Source organism: Castor canadensis, chromosome 12 (genome assembly GCF_047511655.1).
Source record: "Castor canadensis chromosome 12, mCasCan1.hap1v2, whole genome shotgun sequence".
Lineage (NCBI taxonomy): Eukaryota > Metazoa > Chordata > Mammalia > Rodentia > Castoridae > Castor > Castor canadensis.
This window is the reverse complement of record NC_133397.1, coordinates 20,929,647-20,953,760: the sequence shown is the minus strand read 5'-3', so window position 1 is coordinate 20,953,760 and position 24,114 is coordinate 20,929,647. Positions and strand designations below refer to the sequence as shown.

Below are 24,114 nucleotides of genomic sequence, written 5' to 3'. Positions count from 1 at the left end.
TTTAGTATTTTCAAACAGCAAATGATAACTAGATATTAAAAGGAACCAAACAATAAATCTACTAGTTGCACTTGCAATGACTGTATATTCTTCAAAAGTAAAATTAATAATCAAACAATAATTAGAGCAAAAAATAATAATTAGAACAAAGGTACAGAGAACAATAGTATAAAGCTCTGTCCTAAAAAAATAGGGAAAAAAATCTACTTATAAATCTTCACCAATGTAATAAAATCAAACTTGATTTATGGCAAAATAATAAGAACAAAGGATAATGTAGCACTTTTTTAAAAAGTACACTGAAGTTTGAACTCAGGGCCTTATATTTGCTAGCAGTCATTCCACCACTTGAGTCACGCCCAAGCTTTAACATACAACTGAATATCTTGAATGATTATTGTTCATTTTTTTTACTAGTTTGATGTTTTTTCTTCACTTTTTTCTTTTTCAATTGACATAAAATAGTTGTATATATTTAAGGAGCATATTGTGATGTTTCAATGTATATGTATCTTGTGGAATTTAACATATATCCATCACCTCATATATTCAATATACTTTTATGGTTCATTATAGCCTTTTGCAAAATTTTTTCCCAGTCTTTATTCTTGTTTTATTTAGCCAAGTCATCGAGCAACTTGCTTTATGTAACACATTACTTTGAAATTTTCCATTATCACAATAACATAATAGGAAAGATTGGTCACAATTAGCTCTTTGTTTTATAAGCAGCAATTAAAGTCATTTGGCTGCAATATAAATGTTGTAGAAAAAAGAGGGGGAGAAGAGGGAAAGATCAGTTGTTAAATGTTCCCAATTGGCAACAACTAAAATACCATTTACTTTTTTAAATAATAATTTTAAAAGATTTTAAAAGCCTTAGTATTTGCACAACATAGTGAACTAAAAACAACCAAGTCATCTAATCTAATGTATTTGCCTACATAAAACAAAACACTACAAAATGATATATATCCTAAAGCAAAATCAAACTTTAAAAGTGTAACATTCATGTTTTCCATCTTTATCTTTTAAATCTTTGAGGAATTATTTCCATTTTGTTTAGTCAAACTGTATCTTACAACTACCACAGCAAAAACATGCAGCGAGGTATTTTGACAAATTTCACAACAAGGCACTGAAAGCAAGGCATGAATAAGATAAGGAACATAATTTTGATAAAGTCAAGGTTTTAGCTCTACAACCTGATGGTGTTTGAGGACATATGATTTTACCTTAGAGAACCTAACTGATATAAGATTTATTTAGCAGATTCAGTATAGAGTATGATCTCTTTAAATCTATGAGTTCAAATTTCAACATGAGTAATTTGGATTCACTTGGTAGGAACTCCCAAATATGCTGTTTATTTGTTTGTTTTGGTGGGACTGGGGTTTTGAACTCAGGGTTTCACACTTGAACTATTTGCCCAGGCTGGCCTTGAACAGCAATCATCCTGATCTCAGCCTTCCAAGTAGCTAGAAATACAGGCATGAGCCATTAATGCCCACGTCTTACTGTTTAGCCCAGCCTGGGATTGAATTCTGGATTCTCCTTTCTCTGCCCCCAGTGCTGGCGTGACCACCACCCAACCCCCAAATATGTTTTTGCTATTAAGTTTTGTGTACTACTAAAATGCCTGCAAACACTGTAGAGTAAAAGAAAAAGAAAAGCATCTCACTGTAGATAGAAGCTGGACCAAGAAGCTACATGTAATGAAATAGTGACATTGTCTACAAAATGACTTGAGTCTGAGACTAGGGGAAAAAAAAATCATCATGAAATCAAGCAGCCAATAAATAGGTAGAGAAAATGACAGCAGACATGTTCAAGCAAAGTCAAAACTGAAGGAGAGGTATAGATATCAAAAAATTCTGCCTTAGTGGAAAAGAAGGCTCCCTTTACTGCTTTAGACTAACTACATTTCTCCATTTACTAAACCCTTTTAATATCATTTACATGGCAGACATGCTAATGAATGCTACTCTAAGTTATATTTTCATGTGAATATAATCACCCTTTACAATCTGTAGGAGATTGGTTAAAGAACCCCTGTGGATATAAAAATCTGAAGATGCTCAATCCCTTTAAATAAAATGGTATATCTTTGCATAGGACCTAAAGAAATCCTTCCCTATTCTTAAAGTCATCTCTAGATTACTTATAATACCTAACACAGTGTAAATGCTATATAACTAGTTGTTATACTGTACTCAGACAATAATGACAAGAAAAAAAGTCAGAACATGCTCAGTACACACGTAAATTTTTTCTGAATAGTTTCAATCCAAAGTTGGTTGAATGAAGAACTCACAGATATAGTGGGATTGTTGTGTCTTTTTTTTTCATCAAATTACTAGCTAACTCAATGAATATTTCTAAATTTATTATATGTCAGGTAATCGTGTACTTTGTTCCAAGTATCCAGGAGTAAATTAGAGGTAGCACTGAATTAAAGGGAAACAAAGAAAAGGAAACAGTCAATTGCAGCACTATGTGACAAGACCACCATATTATATAAACACATAGAAATGGCACCTACAGCTACAGAAAGAAATAGGCAAATTTTGTGGTAGGTTGCTGTCTTAGAAAAAACAGCTTTATCAAAGGTATGAAGTAAGAGTGAAGATATCAAGTTAAAGAACCTGCAAGTAGATTAGTACAGTGAACTACAGAAGATAATAAGTGGAAGGACAAGAGATGATGCCTGGCCTATCACAAGCAATCTCACATGCCATGATGCAGAGTACAGTACCAATGCCAAAAGCACAGGCTCAAACTTCCTGGCACTCACTAGTCATCCAAGTCAGCAGCAACTTAACCACTCTAAGTTTCAATTTCTTCATCAGTAAGGTTGGGATAATGACATTGATTACCTCCTAGGATTTTGTTTGGATAAAAAAGACGATACATGTAAAATGCTTTGAGAGTTCCTGGCATATAGTATTACCTCACTAAGTGTTCTCTATTATTACTTTGATTATGATTACTTATTTTCAAGCAATTGGGGAGCCCAAAAAGGTTTAAAAAGAATCAGTGGCATTGACCAGATCTGTAAGCATTCACATCCTTACATCACAAAGATAGTGCTGGCTAACCAGTCAGCATTTGATAAGCACTCGTGTAGTTGAACTGGAAATGATAAAAAAGGATAAAGCACAGTTAACCACTATAAGACTGGTATTTTAATCCATACTTTCTTATAATAAATAAGGAACAAAGAAGAGGTCATGGGAGAGAGATACAAGTTACCTCACCCCAACAAACAGTAATGAGAAGCTATCCTCTCTAGGGCTCTTATACACAGGGCTAGCAATACCTCCAGGTCTAACAGGTGCTCTTTATGATTAATGAGTTCACAATCTGTTTGGGGAGACAACATATAATAATAAAACCAATGGAAGCATAAGAAGGTAGTATTAATGCACAGTCTTGGCTTCACAATAAATTTCTGGTTTACCATATCAAAGGTAGTCCCTTATTAAACCTGATGCCCATACATATAAGCTTGAGTCATGATTTCAAATATTTTTAAAGTAAACATGTGAGGATAGTTATCTCAAAGATCTATAAACAAGAGAAACAGGATATATGAAATTTTTGATATTTGTGATGATGTTACATGTGCGTGCACACATGCACATGCATACGCACACACAAAAGGGGGATCTATAGATAAACCACTAAAGTAAATAAGACTGCTCAGCACAGTGGATGGATATGAGATCAATACCCATAAATCATTAGCAGTGTATATATTAATAATTAATAGTTAGAAAATGCAAGTCACAAAACTATATCATTTCTAAAAGTGATAAAAAAGAACTCTATGGAATACATTTAACCAAAGATGGGCTAGACATTTATGGGGAAAATTATAGAATATTATTGAATAAGTGAAAATTTTACAACTCATAGTAAGAATTCTCTAGAATCTAGATAATAAAAATGCCAATCTTATGAATTTAAAGTAAATGAATTCTAATCAAAACTCCAGCAAAAATTTTTACAGGGTAAACAATAGCTGATCTAAAAATCTGAATGGAGGGGTAGGGGGTAAGGGAGGGGGCGGGGGGAAGGGGGGAGAAATGACCTAAACATTGTATGCACATATAAATAAAAAAAAAACCTGAATGGTAAAGAAGCAACCAAGAATAAGGAAAATAATTTTGAAAAATAATAAGGGACTCACCCCATCAGATATAAAAGGCAACTGTCATAGGAAAGTCAGAACCAGATCCCTATACATGGAGAAACTTGGTTATGACAAAGGTAACAGTACAAAAGCCAGGAAGGAGAGTATCAGAACTGCTGACTAGAAAAGACAATAAAATTAGGTCCTTATGTTATGCACAATAATACAGTCCAGACTAATTAAAACATTAAATGTGGATTAGAAGAAAATACATAAAAATATACTTAGGGTTTTATAGTAGAGGAAAATTTCTTAAGCAAGACCCCAAAATGCTTGACACATGAAGATCAAAGCTTCTGTATGTCAACAGATATCATAGAGGATATTTGCATAGAGATATTTGTATCCAATATGAGCAAAAAAAGATTAATAACTAGAAATCTTAATTGACTTATAAGTAAAAAAGAAAAGGACAAACAACCCTGGAACAATATAGTCAAAAGATACAAATTTACAGAGGAAGAAAATATAATGGGTTAAAACAATGATGTACTTATTTACTTATCAGGGAAATGTACTTAAAACTATAACCCCACACCTATTAGAATGGCAAAATGTCAATTAAAATGAGAAGAGAATAGTGTTAGTAAGAGTGTGAGAAAAAGAGAAATTCTCAAAGCCTGTCATTTGAAGGTTAATGTGGTAATTACTGAGCTAGCATTAAGATATACATAAACCCTAAGCAAATTCTTAGCTATAAAATAGGAAGTACACGTAAGAATTTTTGCTGCAATGCTGGATGCAATAGCAAAAATTTATAACAGTTTATCTTTCAGGGGTATGGAGCTATAAGGAAAAGGATTTTTTTTCAAATGTAGTATATTTATATTATACAGTACTAATCAAAAGTTACTAGGACTGAGTATATGTCTATATTTAAATCTCAAGATCCATCTTGACAAAAGCATATAATAGAAAAAATGTATACACCATTATATAATTTAGGTAAATTTAACAAGTATTCTATACAGCTCTATTGATACCTATGTGTATACATACAACTACTAAAAATAGATTGGAAACTGGGTTGAGTGTCACATGCTTGCAATTCCAATTATGTAGGAGACTGAAAAATCAGTTTAATTATTAATACTGCATTAGTTTTATTTAAATAATAATATGCAAATATGACAAAACATGAACAAATACATATCAATTATATGACAATTATATGTGGTCATATATGTAACTTCTTACTCTATATTATTTTATGCATTTTAACTTCTTAGTCTCTGTTTTTAAATATTTAAATTTTTTCCTCAAATAAAAAATTAAATGTAAAAGACAATTTTATTTATTTGTTCAGAAGTTTTTCCTTAACAAGGACTCATTTTATATACAGATATAAACAACAGCATTAACTGAGACAACACAAATCTGGATACTATCTTGATTTCAACCTTCTTCCTAACATCTGGACACTTACTTGTGCTTATGAATACTCAAGTTATTGTCTCTCTCTGAAGGTTCTCTGACCTGATTAAAAGAAATTATCACTTTTCTTTTTCTAACCTTGAGCCCTAGCATTCTCCCATAAAAACCCTTTCTTTTCATTTCTTACAGGAAAAAGCACATAGCTCATGACAGGAGAATCTTCACAGCTTTGTTCTCCAGTTCAGTGATTACCAACTGTGGTGACTTTGTTTTCCCTGTCACTGGTGGAACATCTGGCAATGGTTGGAGACATTTTTGGTTAATACTATTATTGGATTTTGGCATAGAAGCAGGGATTCTGTTCAAAATTCTACAATATACAGGTTAGGACCCCCTCCCTGCAAATGACAAAGAATTTTCTGGGTTGAGTATCAATACTGTAGATGCTCAGAAAACTTGCTGTAACTCCCAAAAGCTGCTCTTCATCAGCAAAGTTCCTTCTCTATCTGGTATTTATCAGGGTCTCCCTACCACTAAATTTCTTTTAGCCTGCTTACAGTGCTCATATTCCTTAAAACATATCAAATATTTAACTCCACAAGTAATCACTTTAAAAATTTCTATTATTATAGCAATATATTTCTTGGTGTCTACGATAGCATTTAAAGATGTTCAATATCTTTATCTGCTCATCTGACAAATATTACTGTGTCTTTATAATATATTAGCCACACATTGTGCTATAATATAGGGATACAATGGTGAGCAAAAATAGGTAAGATCCTTTACCAAACAGCATACAGTCTAGTAAAGAAGCCAAGAATTCATGAGGTAATCACATGAGCTCATAATCTGCAGTTCAGGATCAGAGCCATAAAAAAAACATGTGAGACAGATACATGGATGAGGGAGATTTGAAGTAATAATTGTGGAAGAAGTGACAGTTCCCTTTAAGGAAGTAAAACTAAGATGGCATCTGAAAGATACTTAAGTATTAATTTCAGAAAATCAAGAAGCACTAAGTTGGATTAAAGGAAAAGCATGTACAAAGACTCTGGGGATAGGACCAGAACATGGTGAGTATGCAGGACTCAAAGAAGGTCACTAGTCTTACAGTAGATGACAGAAAAGCTCCAAAGTGGCAGTGAAAATAACCAAGAAGCTCTGCCACAAAACAGACTCAGGAGAGAGAGTGCTCCTACCTGGATGCCAGTGTGTCACATGGCGAGCCTTTTCTCTTGTGTGAGTCTGGGTTTGCAGGGTCAGACGAACTGTCCCCAAGGCCACTCATGTTGAAAACTTCACACCTAAAAAGAAAACGTAAGAGTAAGAACTCTACTTTTATAACCTCTCCCACCAAAGAAGGGGAAGGGAAGACCCTTGAGTTTCTAAACATAGCCAACATCTCTAAACAACTAATAAGTGATTATAATTGTCATGAAAACTTCAGCATCTATATAAAACCACAAAGATCATCATTGTTCCTATGCTTTCTTTTCTAAATCTATAAAATAAAATTAATAATCCCCTGTGAAATAATTATGATTGATTAGGATGAAAATATTGTTAGAATAATTAAGTAGATATTGAGATTTTTTTACAAAGAAAAAAATCATTTTCGTGTGTTAAGGTAAAAACTGGAGTCAGTTATTTAAAAAATAATTTCAAATTTTTTAAATTTATTATTCAGACTCTACTTTGCAAAAAGACTTAAAATAACTTACTCATAAGGTTTAGAATTTTATATTGATAGAAAAATAATAAATATATGATTAAAGTTAAAGTAATATACTAGATTTGAATTTTGAATTGTACGTTTACTTTGAATTCCATACTCCTAACCTTGTATTTATTCAATGATGTGACAAAGATCAAATGTTTAGTCTGTGTTAAGATCCTGGTATAGATGCCAGAGAACACAAAGTCATTCCCCGTAACTCACAGGCCAGGTCTTTCACAAGTTGAGCCAGTTCACGACTGCTCTTAAAGATCTCTCAGCTCTGTCCCTCAACCATTACTTTCTGCAGAATCCTTAATGAAACCCAGAACCCTATTCCTGGCCTTACAATCATCACTTTGTGATATTAATAGAGTCAAACAACACTCTATCCTTTTCTTTTTACTCCACCCACTTTTAACAAAGAAGGGGAAATTCATGTTAAATGAACTTTTAGCTTTTCCTTAAATTCTAAGTTATTAAACTACTACAGCACTGGAATACTTATTGTAAAGAGTGTTGAAATCTGTGAACACCTCTTACATGGCTTCAACTGATATATCTGAGTAAATCTTTTCTTTAGCCCTAAAATTAAATGTTTCTAGCTCTCTTCTGAAGACCAAAAACTGTCATTTCCTTCTCAGTGTACAAATAATCCCTAAAATTTTAATCATGACCTTAAGAGGCACATGATGAAAATATCCAACCCATGACTGCAATCTGGAAATTATTTTTTAATGCTTCTTTCTCTTTCAGTCCTCATTTCTAATTGGCATCCATTCCCTGCAAATTATTCCTTAACAAGAAATTTTATATTGTCTCCTTCTTCAGTCTCAGATGCACTTACGATCCTAGCTTGAAACCAAATATCTCATTCTAGATTAATGCAAGATCATTTTATCTTGTCAATTCCAGTCCTTCTCACTTCTACTCTGTCTTATAAAACAGCAAACCATTCCTGCTCAAATGTCATTTTTCAGGTATCACTTCCTTGATGAAAATCAAATGGACACCCTTACTAGAGCATGGCAGATAAAAGCATTAGCACTGGGGGCAGAAAGACCTTATTCAAGTCCTGATTTAACTACTAACCACCTGTCCTTGAACAAATACAAAGTCTCTCTTTAAGTATATTTCTTCCTCATGCATTTTTTTGTCTCTGCTGGTGTTTTGTGTCATTCAAGCCTCTTGTCATCACCCTGCAAGCAAGCAAATACCAAGAGCTGTCCATTTTAATTTCCTAAATCCATCCCTCCCTCATATACTCCTTTGCCAATTTGATGAGCTCAGGTTCTCATCATCTCTTGTTGGACCACTAAATTAGTTTTTCCAAATGGTCTCCCAGCTTCCAATCTGTCTTCCTTAAATCCATCCCTGCTGAGCCACCAGAATAGGCTACCAAAGGTTATGTCTGATCATGTCATTTTCTTGCTTAAAAGCCTTTAGTTATGTCCTAATTACTCACAGGATATCCAACCTCCTCTACATAATATAGAAGGCTTGTATCAGCTCTCACCTATTGTGTGAATCTACTATAGAATTTGGTGAATGAATGACTAAATGTCTATCCAATGCAATGTTTATAGATGTATATATATATTATACAGCACAAATACAATCTATAGATACATAAATTATGTATTATATAATATATATGACCATATATTATAGTTGTTCATTTTAGTTTCAACCTCAACAAAATACTTCAAAAATAGAATTCTTGGTAATATTCTTTTTTTAAAATTTTATTTATTTATTTATTTTTATTCATATGTACATACAATGTTTGGGTCATTTCTCTCCCCTCCCCCAACCCCCTCCCTTACCACCCACCCCGCCCCCTCCCTCTCCCCCTCACCCCCTCGATACGGCAGAAACTATTTTGCCCTTATCTCTAATTTTGTTGAAGAGAGAGTATAAGCAATAATAGGAAAGAACAAGGGTTTTTGCTAGTTGAGATAAGGATAGCTATACAGGGAGTTGACTCACATTGATTTCCTCTGCATGTGTGTTACCTTCTAGGTTAATTCTTCTTGATCTAACCTTTTCTCTAGTTCCTGGTCCCCTTCTCCTATTGGCCTCAGTTGCTTTTTAGGTATCTGCTTTAGTTTCTCTGCGTTGAGGGCAACAAATGTTATCTAGTTTTTTAGGTGTCTTACCTATCCTCTTATCTCCCTTGTGTGCTCTCGCTTTTATCTTGTGATCAAAGTCCAATCCCCTTATTGCGTTTGCCCTTGATCTAATGTCCACATATGAGGGAGAACATACGATTTTTGGTTTTTTGGGCCAGGCTAACCTCACTCAGAATGATGTTCTCCAATTCCATCCATTTACCAATGAATGATAACATTTCGTTCTTCTTCATGGCTGCATAAAATTCCATTGTGTATAGGTACCATATTTTCTTGATCCATTCGTCAGTAGTGGGGCATCTTGGCTGTTTCCATAACTTGGCTATTATGAATAGTGCTACAATAAACATGGGTGTGCAGGTGCCTCTGGAATAACCTGTGTCACAGTCTTTTGGGTATATCCCCAAGAGTAGTATTGCTGGATCCTATGGTAGATCAATGTTTAGCTTTTTAAGTAGCCTCCAAAGTTTTTCCAGAGTGGTTGTACTAGTTTACATTCCGACCAGCAGTGTAAGAGGGTTCCATTTTCCCCACATCCTCGCCAATACCTGTTGTTGGTGGTGTTGCTAATGATGGCTATTCTAACAGGGGTGAGGTGGAATCTTAGTGTGGTTTTAATTTGCATTTCCTTTATTGCTAGAGATGGTGAGCATTTTTTCATGTGTTTTTTGGCCATCTGAATTTCTTCTTTTGAGAAAGTTCTGTTTAGTTCACTTGCCCATTTCTTTATTGGTTCATTAATTTTGGGAGAATTTAGTTTTTTAAGTTCCCTATGTATTCTGGTTATCAGTCCTTTGTCTGATGTGTAGCTGGCAAATATTTTCTCCCATTCTGTGGGTGTTTCTTGGTAATATTCTTATCTTAGTTCCCAGCAAAGGTCAAAAAACTTTAAATTGATCTTAGTGTAGGGAATGGTCCAATTTAAGTAAGCTGTAAATATTTATTGAGCTCTAACCATTTGCCAATCTATGGTTCTAGGTCCTAGAGATCCAGCTGTGAATAAAATTTACAAAATCACTGTCCTCATAGAGTATCATTCTACAGTAAGAGACACGAGCAATAAATAAAATTTAAAATAAATTATATAATATATTAGAAGGTGATAAGTGCTATGGAAAAAATAGAGGCTAGGTATGTAGAAATGTAGAAGTTAGTAATATAATTAGGAAATACCTCACTGAAAAGGTAGGATACGCGAAGACTTGAAGGAGGCAAGGATCTGGTTCTATGGTGTAATGGTTAGCACTCTGGACTCTGAAGGAGGCAAGGGAGGAGCCATGAGAATGATATAAGAGAAAGTATGCTCCTGCCAGGGAAAAGAAAGAAGGCTTTAAGGCAGAGCATAACTGGTTTTGTTTGTTTGCTTATTTTTTGTTTTTGTTTTTGAGAATCATGAAAGAGGTGAGTAGATAGAACTAGGGAATGGATTAGTTGGATGAGGTCAGCGGGATAAAGAGGATGCTACAATGGGTAAAGTGTAATAAAAGATGTGAAAAGACCTACCAATGGTTTTGTTAGCATTCATTATGGAACCCAAACACAAAATAAGAATATCAGCTAAGTGATATGTTACTATAATTAATAATACAGATACCGTTTTTTCCTATAAAGATTCACAAAAGCATAAATAAGGTTAACCAAATAGCACAGAAGATGCCATTTAACTTCATTTTCATATGTGAATAAAATGTAAATATATTGAAATGTATTAGCATACAGTGGAATTATGCAATAAATTCATAATAATGAAGAAGCATCAACTCTAAACTTTTCTACAAATTAGAAATAAAACAAGACAATAATAAACAAGGAGGATGAAAGATAGGACATTAGTGTTTGCCCAAGTCAAAAGAACAGTTTGCTAACTCCTACTTCTTCCTCAGGCTAACTCCTACTTCTTATTTCCTTAGCTGCTCATCTTTTCTGCCTCCAATGAAATGATGTTATACCCATCTGGAATTCTATTTGTTCTCAAAAAAACTGCTGGGTATATATTTTTTATTACAATGTGCTATAATTCTCACTTCTAGATTATGAATTCAAAGACAGTTGTACTTTCCTGGATATGTAATAATACAATGTCTAAATAAATAATGCTAAATAAATAGACATTAAGTTGAAAGCGATTAAGTTATCTTACTGATACATTTAAGATTTTTAATGGATATTTAAGGTGTTTATGGTTAAATCTTTTTATAAAGCTTTAGAACTTTCTATAAAGCTTTAAAATTCTTGCCCATAATTGGGAAACATGCACTTTCTTGAAATTCTTTTTTCCCCTACTTTCAACAGAAAAAAACCAAAACTACCTTCTTTGTATAGAAATTGGAAATTATCTCTTCTAGTTTTGAAAGGGTAAAGAGCTACTATTTTAGAGACATAATCTCCAATATTTCACAGTAGAGACACAAAACCATGTTTCAGTTATAGAATCAAACACAATTTCACACAATGGGTAATTCTAAGCAACAGATAAATCTGGATCTAAAACAAGGTTCCCATACTACGCAACCCTAGCTAGAGTTTTACATCTAAGTTTATCTGAGATTCTGGGGTTGAACAGATAGCAGACAGCACTGCAAAAGCAGCCAGAGAGGTTGGCCTATCAAAATAAGAGCCAATAGTAAAAAAGCTATGAGAGAGTCACCACCAATTTGCCTACGGTATGATTCTGGTATTAACTGCTTTATTATTTCTAAAACACAAGAAACAGATAGTGGAATACAAAACCTCTGATGAGTACAAATTATTACAGCTGCCATTGTATTTATGTGGAATGGCTTTATATTCTGCAGCTCTATTCAGGTAAAGGTCATTAACAAAAACAAATACCAATTTCAGGAAACCAACTTGCATATCAACTTTTAAAACAAGTAAGGTTTCTAAGTAAAAGTACCCAGTTGATTTAAAGAGTTGCTAAATTATACTCAATCTCATGCAATCTCTAAAGAATAGCTTTAGGCACTAGAAACCACATTTATCTCAGTTCAAATGTACCACAGTAAATCAAATGGGTGGAGGCTGAAGAAACAGGAGAATGTTTTATAATTCAGTCGAGTAAAACGTAAGAAATTTGTCACTCATCTTTTAAATTTAGCTAAGAATGGCACACTGTGAAAAAAAAAGTGCCAGTTAGTTAATAAACAAGTAATAATATACTTTAAAATGCTTTGCAGGCAATTAGTGCAGAAAAGCATATACATGACAAGAGGGACACTTTTTGAGAGCTAACTCTGCCCAGTTTTGGTTCAGTTGTTGTATGAAGAAAAATCATGATAGAGAGCTCCTACACTGGATAATTCCTTTCTTCTCCTTTTTCTTGGATGTACTCGGGGTTTGAACTGAACTTGGGGCCTTGTGCTTGCTAGGCAGGCACTCTACCTCTTGAGGCACACACCCAGTTCTTTTGCTTTAGTTATTTTAGGAATAGCATAGGGTCTCTTTATACATAAAATAGGATCTTGGGCTGGGATCCTCCTATTTACACTTTCCATGGAGTTGGGATAACATGCCCAGCTTTTTTTTTTTTTTAATTGGTAGAGATAGGATCTCATGAACTTTTTGTTTAGGCTGGTCTTGAACTCCAATTCTCCCAAATTCTCCAACTTCTGAGTAGCTAGGATTACAGCTGTGATATACTATACCAGACCTGAAATGGGTAACTTCCATAAAAAAATTTCTCAAACTGGAGTCCACAGACACCTTGGGTTTTCTCCAATGACTAGGATCTTCATTGTCTTTTATAATGGTTGAAAAAAATTCCACTATTTGGAGATATCACATTTTACCAATCCATTCATCAGCTGGTGGACATTTAAGTTGTTTCCACTTTTTATGTATCACCAATAATGTTGCTACTAACAACATGTTTTTGTGTAAACCATGTTATCAGTTCTCTTGGGTATATAACTGCAAGTGCAAAGGCTAGGTTATATGGTAACTCTAATTTTTTGAGGACCTGTCAAATTGCTTTCCACAGCAGCTGTACTGCCTTAAATTCCCACCAACAATACACGAGGGTTCCACTTTTCCATGTCCTTGGCAAATACCAGTTACTTTCTCCCTTTGTAAAAAATTTGTCACCCTAGTGGGTATGAAATGGAATCTCATTATGGTTTTTATTTACATTTCTTAATCATTAGTCACTCTGAGCATCTTTTCATGCATTTACTGGCTATTTGTGTATCTTAGTTGGAGATACACTTTGTCTATTTTTAAAAATAAATATTATGTACATTTAAAGTATCTAACATGAAATGATACACACATACAGTAAAATGGGTATTATGGTGGAGCAAATCAATATACCATCATCACATAATTACCCATTTTTTTCCACTGTGGCAAGATACGATCTACTCATTTAGCAAAATTCCCATATACATTATTACTAAGTATGACCATTGTTGTATATTAGATCTTTAGACTTGTTTATCCTGCATATCTGATACATTGTCACCTTTGTCCTTTATCTTCTGCTGTCTAGTAACTTGTTTTATTCTGTCTTTGTATATCAAACCCTTTATATTTTTTGAGATTCTACAAATGAGTGAGATCATGCCATGCTTTCCTTTCTGTGTCTGATTATTTCGCTTCTCATAATAGACTCCAGGACACCCTGGTAGCAAATGGCAGATATTTTCTTTCGTTTTTTCCTGGCAGTACTGGAGATTGAACTCAGGGCCTTGTGCTTGCTAGGTAAGCTCTTTTACCACTTGAGCCACACCCCCCCCCCCCAGTCCTTTGTTAGTTTTTCAAAAAGGGTCTTGAGCTTTTGCTCAGGCCAGCCTCAGGTGTCAATCCTCCTATCTCTGTGTCCCAAGTAGCTGGAATTACATGTGTTTGCAATCACATCCAGCTCTGATCTTCTTTTTATGGCAGAGTAACATCCCATTGTGTGTGTGTATGTATACGTGACACAGTTTCTTTATCTGTTTATCTGTAGACAGATACCTAGTTCCATATCCTGGCTATTATGAATAATATTGCAATGAATGAGACTGCAGATGTCTCTATGAGGTGATAATTTCATTTCCTTTGAGTATATGCCTAGAGAAAGGATTGCTAGGTCACATAGTAGTTCTGTTTTCAATTTCTTTAGGAACATCCATAATGACAGCAAGAATGTACATTCCCATCAATAGCATACCAGGGTTCCCTCTTCTCCACATCCTCCTCAACACTTGTTATCTCTTGTTTTTCAGTAACAGCTATCCTAATGAGTGGGAGTTCATATCTCATAATGGTTTTGATTTGTATTTCTCTGACGATTAGTGATTTCACACACCTTTTAGTATACCTGTTGACCATTTTAATGTAGTTTGAAGTCCTACCTACCCACATTTTCTTCTTTGTTTAATAATGCATGTCGGCCTTCCTGAAGGACAATTTCTACAGATTGCTGTTTTTCCTGTATATAGAGGGCCATCATTTCTTTTTGCTTTTCTTTTCTTTTTTACAGGTTTTTCTATGTAGTCCTCGCTGACCTGGAAGCGAGGTTAATCCTCTTGCCTCTACATCCTTAGTGCTGGGATTACAGGTATTTTTAATAGCCCAGCACAAAATCTAAGTCTTCTCAATGGATTCATTTATATTTGTCAAAACATTATTGACATCCATTGAAAAATGGAAAAACATACCCTACACATTTTATGTGACTATCTAGTTAAATAGCATCAACTCTTCAATGTTAATACTAATTTAGCTATGACCAACTAAAGACTAACTCAGAATGAGTGAAACTCAAATTTGTTTCCAGAGTTCTTAACAGAACAATAATAATGAAAACAAACAGGATAGCTATTAAAATGCTTAAAATTTTAAACTGTAAAACATAAAATTACAGAATAAGGACCTCAGCAATTATCACCTATTCTAGTGACAAACTTCTCAAACCTTTCTGACTACAGACCACTTAGGATGTACAAAATTCCTAGCCTTTCAGTTTCACTTTTGCAGTATAAAGTCAGTAGTAACATGAGAGGACCAAAATAATAAAAGGTACACAAATAAAAATTTAGACCCCTTAATATGAATTTAATTAAAGGACTATATAGTGAGACCCAGTGTGTGTCATGTGTTAGTATGAATGTGTGTACAGAGAGAGAAGTTGTCATTTACCTAATCCTAACTTATTTTCTACAGTACATTATAATACAAAGCCTATTATTCCCTGTATGATTCACCTTAAAATGCAAATGCACTGCTCCATCACAGGCAAAAGTTGTGCCTTTGTGAATGCTAATTTTTTCCCCAAAGTTTTTAAACCTTTGATTGCTATTATCACACTCATAGGTACACTGGTAATATTCCTAGTCAGTTCATGAATTTTAAGAAAACAGCTACAACATAACAATGCCAAAATGGACACTATGTATATAGAAAATTGAAACTAGATTTGGATATATGTTAGGAACATAGGAACCAGATGTAGGGATAGTTTAGTATACTTTTCTTGTTTTTCACTTGAGCCATGCCCCTAGGCTACTTTTTCTGAATAGGTTCTTGTGTTTTTGCCCAGGGCCAGCCTGGGACTGTGATCCTCCTACCTCTGCCTCCCATGTACTTGGGGTTACAGGTATGCACCAACACACCTGGCTTGTTGGTTGAGATTGGGGTTCTCACTAATTTTTTGTATAGTTTTTTTGCTGCCTTTTCTCTTCATTTTTAAAAATGTTTTTATTAATATCCGATAGTTATACAGAGGGTTTTGTTGTGACATTTCCATATATACATATATTGTACCCCAGCAGTTTGGTTGTCTCCTCCATTATTCTCCCTTTTGCCCCATTCCCCTACTTGAAATGACTTAGGAGGCTTCATTATTCCATTGCTGCTATTTCCAATGCAGCAAGGACTTGAGAGTCTCATTGTAAGATGTGAGATCTGAAGCCTATAATGGCTTTAACTTACATTGAAATGGTTACTAAGTATAATCCAGAATTTTTCCAACACTTCCACTTAGGAATGTCAGCACTTATTTCACAATAATCTTGAGGCTTCCCAGACCAAACACATATTTCTATAAAAAATAATACTCAATGGGCAATCATTTTACAAAGCTGTTTACAAAGCAATTCCTTCCTACCTGGGAGACTTCTTTGTTCATAATGAGTCCCCAGAACAGATGCAGTCAAATCTAGTGCTCCAGAGGGCAGAGCCCGGGCGGGGAGAAGTGATGTTCTTTAGAGTTGTTCCAGCCTCTTCACTCTCACTTCATTTAAGGCCAGTTATTCAAACAACTAAAACAATGAGAAGAAAAAAGAAGGAAGAATGGAAGTCACACTGCCGTTTTATTCAAGAAATGCTGGTAATGCTAGGAAAGGAAAGAAAAGGAAACTTTTAAGTCCAAATATAAAAATATTTCCAAACACAATGATCTGACTTTGCAGATGAAGTTCTTTCTGGGGATTCCTACTTAAGATTGTTTGTTGCTTAAGTAACTCATAATTACACTGTGCCACCAACTTCTGAAAGACCCATTTATATTTAAGGTTTTTTTTCCTAGCTACATTTATATGTTTATCCTTATTACTTATAATTTCTGATTTTTCATATTTTCTTAAATATGAAAAATTATAACATATAAATATATATCACTTCATATAAATATGAAGAATTATCACTTAATTCTTTAATTATCAATAAACCTCCTAAGTGTTGCTTAAAATTACTGTAATATTTTACTTTCAAAATTTTTATTGAAAAAGTTTACATGTTTTTATATTCCTAATACTTAGTTGAGCTCTGGTTCCAGTAATGATGGACACTCTTAGATTAGACTTATTTGCCCACAAATAACAATTATAAACTCTAGATAAAACATAAAAAACAACTGTTTGACACTGGAAAGTGATCAAAGCAGGCACAAAATGTAGAAGATCTGATAAATTGAAAGAAAGAACTATACTGGAGGAGATAAATGCTTATAAGATTTTTTCTCCTAAGGAGAACTCTTCCCAGTACACTTCCCTTAAGTGCTGGGAGACTGGACCTACAGGAGAAGAATCACAGTCTAATTGGCTTTAGGCATTAGTGAATGCAGATCAGAGCTAACAGACAGCTGAAAACAGAGTGTCATGTTTTTCTAGCTCACAGACTCTACCTGAATTCTGCCAGGTTTTTGCATACACCAGTTGTTTTTTGTTGTTGTTGTTTGATTTTTTTTGTATGTCTTTATGTATAATTCTACATTTTAGCATATATGCAAATTCACAGAATCATGTGTAAAGATTACATCTCCTATTGACATCATACCCATCTTAGTTTGTACACTCTATGATGTTTGTACAAGGACAAAATTGTCTAATGATGCAATTCTCAGAATGTATCCCTGTAGTTAAGCAACAAATGACTGTGATGATACCACAATCAAAATCCAGAACTATTTTATCATCATCAAGAAATGTCCTTTTGCTGCTTATATAGTAACATCCTTCCTCCCATTTCTTTTAACTACTGGGAACCCCTTACCTGGCCTCTAATTTGGAAATTTTATCACTTTGAGAATGTAACATAAATTAAATCAAGCAATAGGGAATTTTGTAGATTGATGTTTTCACTCAATGCCCTTGAGATATACCTAATTTGTTGTATGTACCAACATTCCATTCCTTTTTATTGCTCTAAGATCTGGAGGTATACACTTGCTTTTTTTTTTTTTTTCCTTTTCTTTTCTTTCTTTCTTTTTTTTTTTTTTTTAAAAAAACAAACCACTCAGTCCTTGAATACATTTGGGCAGTTTTTGGGTTGGGCTGTTAGAAGTAAAGCTGCTATGAGTATATGAGCATTTATGTACCAGTTTTTGTGAGAACATACGTTTTAATTTTAATAACAAGGATGGCAATTTCAGGGTTGTATGGCTAAGTACATGTTTACTAGCCAGTAATTTAGATGACAACTAGAATAAAAATTGTTATTCTTCAAAAAAAAGTAACAATCCAGAATATCACCCACAAGGGCCAGTATATAATAAAAAATTACTAAGCATACAAAGAAACTACAAAGAGCAATTAAATATTGGGAGAAAAAGTAGTCAATAAAGATATAGCTACAAGATGATTTACATGTTAGAACTAATTAACAAAGCTCTTAAAGGGATTATGAAATATTTTAAAAGACTTTCAGATGAAAGATACTGGCAGTAATGGGAACTATTAAAATGAAAATTCAAAAAGTAGATAGTTCAATATCAAGTTTAAAAATTCACTGGCTAGACTTAACAGATAGAGAAGAGGAAGAAATGAGGCAGAAGTAGTATTTGGGGAGAATAATGGCTGAAAATTTCCAAAACATGGTGAAAAGGAAATCGTCAGCTCCAAGTATCTCAGTGAACCACACTCAGAATATAGAGATAACATTAGCAAATCAGAGCCAAACTTCAAGAGAGAGAGAGCGAGAAAAAAATATTGAAACTAGCCTGAGAAAAGAGGCATAGCACAGACAGGGAAACAAATTATATTGATTTCTCCTAACAACAGAGATGAGATAACAATAGAATGATCTTTTTCAAAGTGCTGAAAGAAAAAGAAAAAAAACCCTCTTTCCATTCTAATTTTACAAAAACAACTTTCTAAAACTGAAGACAAAATTAAAAACAGTTTAAGATAACCAAACATCTAGGGAATTTGTTGCAGGATGCATACATAAGAAATAAAAAACTTTTCAGGCTAATGGGAAATAATGCCAGAAAGACAGAGTCAGATCTACAAAAAAAGAAACAATACCAGAGATCATATCCCCCCAATACCCAGCAGAAACTATTTTGCCCTTATTTCTAATTTTGTTGAAGAGAGAGTATAAGCAATAATAGGAAGGAACAAGGGTTTTTGCTGGTTGAGATAAGGATAGCTATACAGGGCATTGACTCACATTGATTTCCTGTGCGTGGGTGTTACCTTCTAGGTTAATTCTTTTTGATCTAACCTTTTCTCTAGTACCTGTTCCCCTTTTCCTATTGGCCTCAGTTGCTTTTAAGGTATCTGCTTTAGTTTCTCTGCGTTAAGGGCAACAAACGCTAGCTAGTTTTTTAGGTGTCTTACCTATCCTCACCCCTTCCTTGTGTGCTCTCGCTTTTATCGTGTGCTCATAGTCCAATTCCCTTGTTGTGTTTGCCCTTGATCTAATGTCCACACATGAGGGAGAACATACGATTTTTGGTCTTTTGGGCCAGGCTAACCACACTCAGAATGATGTTCTCCAATTCCATCCATTTACCAGCGAATGATAACATTTCGTTGTTCTTCATGGCTGCATAAAATTCCGTTGTGTATAGATACCACATTTTCTTAATCCATTCGTCAGTGCTGGGGCATCTTGGCTGTTTCCATAACTTGGCTATTGTGAATAGTACTGCAATAAACATGGGTGTGCAGGTGCCTCTGGAGTAACAGTCTTTTGGGTATATCCCCAAGAGTAGTATTGCTGGATCAAATGGTAGATCGATGTCCAGCTTTTTAAGTAGCCTCCAAATTTTTTTCCAGAGTGGTTGTACTAGTCTACATTCCCACCAACAGTGTAAGAGGGTTCCTTTTTCCCCGCATCCTCGCCAACACCTGTTGTTGGTGGTGTTGCTGATGATGGCTATTCTAACAGGGGTGAGGTGGAAAGAACAATTCATTTCTAGAGACTGAAATCTGAAAAGAGATGTTCTCATGATACTATGGAATTAAACTATTAGCATTAACATATTTAGGGAAGTCTTTTTCATTTTTTATTCTTGTTTAATTATTAGTTGGGCTGGTGAAGTGGCTCAAGAGGTACAGTGCCTGCCTTGCAAAGCGTGAGGCCAAGTTCAAACCCTAGTACTGATAAAAAAAATTATTAGTATTGTTGTACTGGGGGTACAATGTAACATTTACCAATGTTCTTACAATTTATATCATAGCTGAATTCATTCCCTCCATCATTCTCATTTATCCCATTCCCCCTCCTCCACAGAAGTCTTAAATAGGTAGAAATTAAACAGCATATCTCTAAATAACCTAGAGTCAAAGAAGAAAGCACAAGACAAAAAGAAAATATTCAAAACTGAAATAAAGTGAAAATATGACATATCAAAATTAGTTAAATGAATCTAAAGCTGAACTTACACTTTTTCCTCTTCTTTTTGTGGTGTTAGGGATCAAACCCAGGGCCACATGCATGCTAAGCAAGCACTCTACCAGTGAGCTATACTCTCAGACCTGGTATTTACACTTTAAAATGTAAATAATTTTTAAAATTTTAAATCATATATAAGCTAAAAATAATACAAATACTAGCAAGAACAATGGAATAAAAATGGATTAAAAACATAACCAAAAGTTCCTTTTTGAAAAGAAAAAGTTGATAAAACTTTTTATTAAAAAGAAGTTACAATATCAGAAATTTAAAAATTCAATAGATTACTAAATATCCTACAATGTTCTGAACATCATTATACATGTCAATTCAGTACCTGAGATAAAATTTAAAATCTCATAAAAATACAAATTACCACTATAACCAAAAAACTATGTAGACTACATGTTTTAAACAAACTAATTCATAACTTAAAAAAACTCAAGGCCCAAATGGCTTCACAGGTGAGTTCTATCATTATTTACCGATTGTAATAAAGCAATCTTACATAGGAAAAAAGAAGAGGGATGCTTTCCAAGTTGTTTCAGTAGGCAAGCAAAACCCTAACACCAGAACATGACAAAGATGTTCCTAGAAACACAGTTCAATTTTCATTTCCCTGAGTGTTAGGAACACTGGGCATTTCAACTGGCTATTTGGATATTTTATTCTTTGAATTGATGTTAGTCTCTTTTCATCCATTGTGCTCGGTACGCAATGGGTACTTTGCCTACAATTATACATAATTTTCTTAGATTATAGTATTTATTCTTTTTTTTCATTTATTCTGTGCTTTTTTTGAAAACTTAATAATAGTAAGCTAGTTAACTCCCTTGTACTAAATTTTATATTTTCTTTTATCTTCTGTTTATATATTTTCTAAAAAAAAAAAATTTCCCCAAATTACCACTCAGTACTTCTATTGAAATTTTCTTTTCTTCTTCTTCTTTTCTTTTTTTGGTGGCACTGGGGTTTGAACTCAGGGCCTCATGCTTGATAGGCAGGTACTCTTCACCCCTTGAGCCACTCCACCAGCTCTTTTCTTCTATATTCTTAATTTGTTAAGAAATATTTTCTTTTCTAAATGTGGTTTTTTTAAACATACTATTCTTGTTGCTTTGCAGATGCAACATTCTCATCTTTCTGCAAACATTTTATGAACATAAACACGAATGTATTTATATCTATACAGCTACCTATGGCTGCATGTATCTAAGTGTGTGGGTTTATGTATGTATGCAGATCATACACATAATGTTTTCTCAAGCTTCATGGTATGCTTTCTTCAGTTTTTTTTCTATTTGCTTATTTTGATTTCTGTTAATCATATTAGGTCGCTTCCTCAGCTGCCTGATGGTATTTGTTTAGGTATCTAATCAGGTACATGGGACTTTTTGATTGTGACCTTCACTACAATCTGTCCAGGCCCTTTGGTAGGGCATAACTATTGATGTGAGAAACCTGGCTCCCATTTTCTAACACTTTTTTACTTATTTGTTCAACACATGTATTTATAAGTTAAATAGTTTCAGAATTATTAACCTATACCTTATAAGAAACAAATAAACCAAATACAGTATTTTATGCACAGTTCTTTTTTTCTTTAGGGTTTTTTCCTTGAGTTGGCAAAATTCTCATGGAAAAGTCCACTAGGTAAGGGATGCTGAGAAAAAGGAACCCTTTGTTACTGGAAAAGTAAGCTGGTATAACCACTATGGAAATCAGTATGGAGGTTCCTCAAAAAACTCAAAAGAGACCTACCTTATGACCCTGCCATACTACTCTTGGACATGTATCAGAAGGCGTGAAAATCAATATATAAGAAAGATATCTGCATACCCATGTTTGTGGCAACTCTGGTCACAATAGCTAAACTGTAGAATCATCAAGGTGTCCAACAACCAATAAATAATAGGATAAAGAAAATATGGTGTATTAAACACCATAGAATATTTCTCAGCCATAAAGGTAAATGAAATTATGCCATTTGCAGGAAAATGGGTAGAACTAGAACTCATAGTGTTGAATGAGATAAGCTAAGCTCAAAAAGCCAAATTTTGCATGTTCTTGTTCATTTATGGAACCTAGACCTAAAATGATAATGATGACGACGATGGGAAATGAATGTAAGAGGGGGACAGTCTGGGGAGATCAATGGGTGGGGGAGGGGCAAAGGAAAGAATACTAAGGGGAGAAGAGGATCAAAACACACTACATATATATGTTCAAAGACTGTGTAATAAAACCCACCAAATATTGAAAAGGAGGGAGGGAAAGGAGAATGGGAATATAATGGAGGGAGTGAACTTGTTCAAAGTACACTGTAAGTATGTATGGAATTACCACAATGAACCCCCTCATATTATTAAGTTATTCTAATTCAAAAGATAATAAAACTTAAAAAATAAAATAAAAACATTTATAAACTGATGGGGAAAGAAAAAAGAAAAGAAAAGTCCTCCTATTTACTGCCTGGATACCTAAAGCATAGTCATCAGTTTTGAAGTAAATAATGGGAAAGGGTGCAGGGGCTTTTGACATTCAAAATAATGGTGATATGTAATGCCCCTCTACCTTCATTGGCCCATAGACCCTCTGCTTTAACATAGAGGTTAATACACCTCACGTCTCCTATCTGTCAGGAGGGAGAAGTGTATTGGCATAGTGGCAAAGAGTAAAGGAGACCTGGGCATCAACTGCTTTTTAAGTAGCTTTTAGATGGCCTCATTACTTTGGCCTCCTTCCTCTTTGTATTTCCAGTTTCAGAATCACATAATTCTACTAAAATCTAAGCCTTTTGAAAATTTGCCAATGCACATTCAACTGGCTCTGAGCTTTCTCTAGGTTAGTAAGATTGTTATTGCTATTCTAGCTATAAATCTCAAAAATTTTGTGACAATTGCTTCCATTCTCCTATCCCTCTGGATTTATGACTTAAAAATCCTCACTGATTTTATTTTTGCTGTTGTTCACTAAACTGGCTTTTTTTTGGGGGGAGGGGGCAGGAGGGGCAATGTTAAACGTTAGTTCAATTTACTATTTTACCTGGAATCAAATACTGATGCTATTATTTCTACAATTTTACTTATTTTAGTATTATTGTTATTTTACAGGCATTTACAATTTTTGCTTCATGTATTTTTGCCATCTTACTTTGAAAATTTTTAAATACGCCATTCTGATATTTTAAAGAAACAATCAGCTACAGATATTACTCAATAACATTTTAAAAACTCAGACAGAATTAATGACAGGCAACAAGACCCATGAAACAGCAACTGGGAAAATTCAGAAAAAGAACCAACTTTGGGTCAAGACAATGCTTCTCTATACACATAGCTATACAAAGAGAATTTTGACTTTTAGAATTTAGAAAAAATAATTCATCCTCTGTTAGCAATGGCTGACTTATGAGACACCTGTCCAAAAAAACCCCAAAAAACCAAAAAACCATAGTCTAATATTCTTTCTGTAAGACATTAAAAGAAACTCTCAAACCTCTCAAGACAATGGATTCTCTTATCCAAGTATATTAACTATGAAGAAGTGATGAAAGTAATTTGTTATTAATATTACTTAAATTATCAGTATTTATA

The 24,114-nt window shown here is 34.1% G+C and overlaps 1 protein-coding gene across 1 annotated transcript in view; it reads right to left on the bottom strand.

Moving 5' to 3' along the window:
• Positions 1–24,114, bottom strand: part of Ncoa1 (nuclear receptor coactivator 1) — a 238,200-nt gene that overhangs the window by 101,409 nt on the left and 112,677 nt on the right. Inside the window, 1 exon segment of the mRNA XM_074049293.1 lies at positions 6,772–6,876. Within this exon segment, the coding sequence (XP_073905394.1) occupies positions 6,772–6,876 (105 nt within the window).